This window comes from Schistocerca piceifrons, chromosome 11 (genome assembly GCF_021461385.2).
Source record: "Schistocerca piceifrons isolate TAMUIC-IGC-003096 chromosome 11, iqSchPice1.1, whole genome shotgun sequence".
NCBI classification, from domain to species: Eukaryota; Metazoa; Arthropoda; class Insecta; order Orthoptera; family Acrididae; genus Schistocerca; species Schistocerca piceifrons.
This window is the reverse complement of record NC_060148.1, coordinates 3620037-3626036: the sequence shown is the minus strand read 5'-3', so window position 1 is coordinate 3626036 and position 6000 is coordinate 3620037. Positions and strand designations below refer to the sequence as shown.

At 43.0% G+C, this 6000-nt stretch overlaps 1 protein-coding gene across 1 annotated transcript in view; it reads right to left on the bottom strand.

Moving 5' to 3' along the window:
• Positions 1-535: 535 nt before the first annotated feature.
• LOC124719895 (tyrosine-protein phosphatase non-receptor type 11-like) overlaps positions 536-6000 on the bottom strand; it is a 299365-nt gene continuing 293900 nt past the window's right edge. The window contains exon 14 of the mRNA XM_047245075.1: positions 536-4096. Within this exon, the coding sequence (XP_047101031.1) occupies positions 3710-4096 (387 nt within the window). The 3' untranslated portion in view covers positions 536-3709. The remainder of the gene's footprint in view (positions 4097-6000) is intronic.

Below are 6000 nucleotides of genomic sequence, written 5' to 3'. Positions count from 1 at the left end.
AAACTGACACGTTAATTAACATATAATGAGGCAACTGTAATGTTTTAATGAAAGTGACATTTTTAATTACTAGTTGTTTGAACAAAGGAGTACTAAAATAAATATTTTTAATAACATATTTTTGTTTCGATTATCGTTTTTGTTTATCTATAACGTCTAGAAATCAGAAAGTATTATAATTTCTAGGTTATGTTTCCGATTCTTCTACAAAATTTTAATGCGTTACCAATAATTTTATCCACAAAATAGGATTTACGTCAATAATTATTAATTAACAGCTACATTTATTATGACCTTATTACACTATCAAAGGACTTTTACAAATCACTCACAAAAGCGAGGATCACACTTTAACTTTTATGAAAGATACTTGACAGAAATCTTTTACATTCCAATACGAAATGAAATGAAGTCCCACGCTTCTTTACAGAGCGTAGGGGAACGATGCGGGAGACCCGCGCCGCCTTACTAGGCAAGGTCCTAATGGAGGTGGTTTGCCGTTGCCTTCCTCCCACCGTAATGGGGACGAATGATGATGATGAAGACGACACAACAACACCAAGTCATCTCGAGGCAGGAAAAATCCCTGACCCCGCCGGGAATCGAACCCGGGACCCCGTGCTCGGGAAGCGAGAACGCTACCGCGAGACCACGAGGGCGGACACATTCCAATATACACCTTAATAAATATCAAAGTCAAACAAAAATAAAAAGTTTCGATTCACGTGGCGATCAAACCGACGACCTCGTGATAGGGAAACTAGAAAAACTACGTGCAGAGCTACAGGCAATTCCGTCAGGGAAGGTGAAATGTTTTCCACCTACTTGACTCTGAAAACTTCAAAGTCATTTATCTGAAGTGTTACTGAGAATTGTGCCGTACTGCTCAAGTGAGGTGATGTCCAAAGTTGTACAAGTTTGAAGAAAATCTGAGAGGGCCAGTCCGTAAGGTACCCTACAAAGCAGAGGGGTGGTGGATACGGCAGAGGCAGACCGGGCGCAGCATGGGGTCGGGGAAGGCCGGCGCGACACCGTGGTGTGGCCATCTGCCCGAAAAGGATTTTTGCTAAATCTCCCTCTCCCGTGCCTCCCACACAGAACGTGCTGGGAAAGGACAGAGAATATTAGCACAAACAGAGAGAGGTATGCGACCGCTTCTCTTTTCTCTCGTTCTACTCACCTGTGACGAACAAAACAGATCGGGTACGACCTCTCGTCCCTGTGGCAGAAAACACGAATAAACGATAAACAAAAAGTTACAACGTAACATCGTGACAATCAGACGTAATCTCTCCCGAGGCACGAACGGTTCTCTGTTGTCCCTGTGCGTTCACAATAAATAGCATCTTCGTCTCTCGCAAACTTGTTTGTCCACAGCAAAATGTCACAGCCATCCTTTTTCCAAAAGAAGAAAAAAATTCCACTTCCACTGTCCAGTCTGACAATATTAGGCCTCTCGAAACTGCTCGGCACTCGACGTGTGAGAAAGCTAACACACCTGACCTGAAAACACTTTTTCTCCCTGCAGTTTGACGTCTCTCGGCAAACCCGTTCCATTCGTGTCGCGTACGGCAGAGGCAGTTTTAGAAGACGGAGAAGAACACGCGGAAGAGAGAGAGAAGGGACGAGCGAGAACGGGCCTCGTGCGAACTGTCCGTCTGAGCTGTGAGATCTGAAGTGTGCCTCTGTTCTCACCGATCCCCACACACTCCCTCTCTTCGTACACTACATCTCACTCGAACTGATCCAGATATCTCCTGTCGGCAGTACGAGGAAGCGGAGGACTGCGTATTCTCCTCGATACTACGACACTCGAGAGACCGAGTGTAAGTACTCGCAGTGGAAACTTCTGCCTCGAGTGTTGCCAAAAATTGGTAGCGACTTAAAATATAATGTGCGGAACAATTTCGTCCTCGACATCTGTGTGAAACATTTAATTTTGTGTAGTGTGCGGAGAATTTACCACTCTATGGAGAAGCCTGTCACAGTCATTTTGGTGGTCTGTGAAGTAGGTTTCAGTCAACACATTTCCAGTACAGGTATATAATTAAAAAATCACGTACTGACTCAAAAGTATGAAAGGGCCTATGTATGACGTGTATATTTTAAGTATGTAACATTTTCAAATGTAGACTCTTCAGCTGGCCACAAATGCTGTATGTAACAGAAGCATTTGTCTGTGCTTATTTAAAATGTCTCAGTTAACTGCTGAAAGTCTCATAGTGTCTGAAGTCATTTATTCATTCATTCATTCATTTCTGTGCAGAAGAGGCACGAAAACAGTCCCAATTTGTGAAAGCAGTCAAAATTCAATGATAAGTCAGTGAAGTTTATGGAAAAAAAACACTGTCAGTGATTGAAAACTGAGAAAATTGATTCGAACATACTAATATTTTCATCTAAGTGCAAAGTGAGAGACCATCTGTCACAAGTGAAAAGAAAACAGACACTTTGCAATTCCGTCCGTATCCGAGGAGATACATCGAGCTCTGAGGAGAATTCTTTACAGCAGTCTACGTTATGTTAGCGCAGGGCACTGAAAGTGACGAATGAGGTGCACTACCACATAGCATTGGATTTTCTCGAGTGATACACTAATGTAAGTAATGGATGTTGTCTGCACAGGTAACAAGATATGGGAGGCTCACAGTATACAATGTAGGTGCGAAATCACACTACAATGACAACGACATCAAAATGGCCATCAGCTGACGACTGTCAAATCGAGCAGCCGGTTCTTACGAGAATGGAACTCAGGTGTCAGTTATTCATTGTAATTAGAGGTTTCATACGGTTGGAAATGAGATGAAAATTGACTGAGGTATAAACATTCAGGTAATAGTAAAAAATTTTGACACTGTAATTAGGTTTTGTTTAAATTAAAAAAAAAAATGTTGTCGGTTAAGAAATATGTCTCACAAATTGAGGGCAAATTATTCTGGAAACTTAAACGTGCTGAAACCTGATAAACATAGGTCATTTCTTTTCAATGTCATCCCTCGTACTGGGCTTGTACGGGCAATTATTGAAGTTTCATACGCACATCAATTACAGCATTTGTACGTATAAAATCTTCCTCACTCGAGAGGAGAGGTGGGGGGGGGAGGGGCACAAATAATGCGTTTCAAAAGTACAAACAGGAGTAGGTTTCACAATGGTTCAGTTGCTCGTGTACGGCCAGAAGATGAAGCTCACTGCTGGAAAGTGGGCAACAACTTACACACAACGGATGAAATGCAATGAAACTAAAACCCGATCAGCTGGGATAGAGGTCCGAGAAGGAGCTATAACACGAAACTGTAACTGCCAACTGCTCAGACACGAGAGTTTCGACGGGGCCCGGAAGCATACTCGGCGGTCAGACAAACTGCTCGCCACAAGCGGGAAGTGCCGCGTTTGAGCCTCGACCTGTTAATATTCTGCACTGTCACCACACATTCGATAATTTTTGTGGTTGAGTGCTACAAGTAAGGAGTTCATATAAAAGACGTACCACACTCGTCGTGTGTGTGTGTTCTTCCACTTTTGAGTAAGAATACGTGTTGCCACAAAATGGTGACAACAGCCACTTGTAAAAAAAAAAAAAAAAAAAAAAAATTACACTTCAGTCTCTTATCCCGGTCGATCCTTAACGTACGACATCAGGTCCGGACCTCTGTCGCAAACTGCACTCACTAGAACGTTCGCACTGCACGTGGGGATCGCCCCGTCAGAGTGTCCGGTGCGGAGTCTGTACACAGAGGACGCGGACGCACACGTCCGAACACACGCCGGCCGGAGGCGGCGCGCCGCCCCTCAGAGCCTCCAGTCCTCGGGCGGGGACAGTGGGGGCGGCGTCGGGGCCGCCAGTAGGGGCGCGAGGTCGCCCGCCGGGACGGCGATCCGCGGGGGCGGAGCGGCGTGGCGCCCCTCCCGCTGCTGCTGCTGCTGCTGCCGGTGTCACGTCTTGCGCGGAGGCGGCGGGGGCGGAGGGGCGAAGCTCGGCGGCGGCGGCCCGATGTGGTGTGTCGAGGACGGCCCCAGCGACGCCGCCGACAGCTTGCGGTCCTTGACCGCGACGTTCTCGTAGATCTGGCGCGGGAAGTCGTCGGGCGGCCTGTGACGGGCGAGTGAGTGAGTGAGTGAGGGGCAGTATTTCGGTGTGGCTCGACAGCTTATCCTAGGAGACGGACCGGGGAAAGGCGGAGCTCCGTCTGTAGCATTTGCAGATTTAGAGAAAGCTTTTGACAAAATCTGTTCGAGTACACTCTCTGATATTCTGGAAGTTGCAGAAATAAAACACAGGTAGTGGAAGGATATTTACAACTTGCACAGAAACCGGGCTGTAGTTATAAAAGTCAAAGTACTCGTAAATTACGGATCCCAGCAATCGGTCGTCCTTTTTCGTATTTTATTATGCAGATCTAGATTTCGGCCTGAAGCTAGCCACTGTCAATGCACTATTATTTTCGCTCAAAGTGTGTAAACAGCTGTCGATTGGTCTTCGACCACAGTCTGTCGAGTAGTATTCCGAGTCTCAGCTTCTCAGTTTTGCACGGTGTGTTCAAAACCTGGCCATTACTTTTATTTCTGTTTTTCATTTATATACTCAAGTCTGTAGAAGATTACTAGACAAATGTTTTCCATTGTATGTTGACATAACTTTGTCCTTATCCATCTACTAGTTGTACGTCAGACGAATGGGGTGACGATAAGAAGAAGAAGAAGAAGAAGAAGAAGAAGGAGGAGGAGGAGAACGAACAAACGATTTGAAATTGTTTTAGTGAAATTCTTATAGTGTATCTTGCTTCGAAATCAATTGCGAAGGGCAAGCTTTTGGAAAAGTGATTCATTATGCTCGGTTTGCTGCAAATTTATTGCCAACACGTAAAATCTTCATCAGTGTTAATGAAGTTTCTTTACCAAGTGAGATTCGTACAAAAAAATGTCACTGTGACAAATCGCCTTCGTGCTACATTCGTGGTGGTCAGAATACCTGTGTTTTGAACACACACACACACACACACACACACACACACACACACACACACACTATCTATAATCTATAATGAATGTGTGACACTTATTGTGAAATCCAGTAGTAAATTTACAACAACAGAACACCCCCATATCTTGTAATTTGATAAGAAACATTTGTGTACTAACCTTCCACAGGCACGGGTAGATAAAGAAAAACAATAAAAGATGAAATAAACAGAAGCGGTAATTGGGTTCGTAACACAGGGCACAAAATCACAAAGCTAACTATCGCACCGCCATTTTCTCCGAGAACATCACACTGTAAAAGGCAGACGAAGTACCTCGAAAATACTTCAAAAACTTTGAGCGCCATTTCTCCAGAAACGGTAGAGTACTTACAGATAAGCCGAGTCACGTGACCGATCATTTTAACTCGTCTCGTCCTTTTCAGAATGTCTTTGCACTTTAGAGAATTTGGAGCTCGGTGTCTGACAGCAACTTTTTCTAAAAATGCACAAATAACTTCCAAATAACCCCACAAAATATCAACTACTTAACGAAAGTCACCGGCAGACGAGTGCACAGCACCCGCGTTACGTAAACCGCATAGCTTCCGATCCGAATCTCGTACTGTTTTATTTAAATTCTATGTTTATTATAAAATGAAAATGTTAATTAAGAAATACTGAACCACAGTTTTTAGTAAAAATACATCTTTTCATTTTTCTTTACTAATTCTACGAAAATGTGAGTATTTAGAATAAAGTAATATTTGGTAAGAAACTGCAAAACGGCAAACTAAAAATGAAATTTCCAGGCTTTTTTTTTTTTTTTTTTTTTTTTTTTTTAGAGACAAGAGTATTACCGATATGCATTATTATTTCATTTAATAATAATGCAATTCACATGTCTCTATCAGATTTCAATTTGTTTTCACGTGATAAGTAATTACAAATAAACAGATTATTTCTTTATTAAAAATTATAATTCAGTATTCATTCATTAACTTTTCTATGTGGAAAAAAGATAGAGGGAATATAA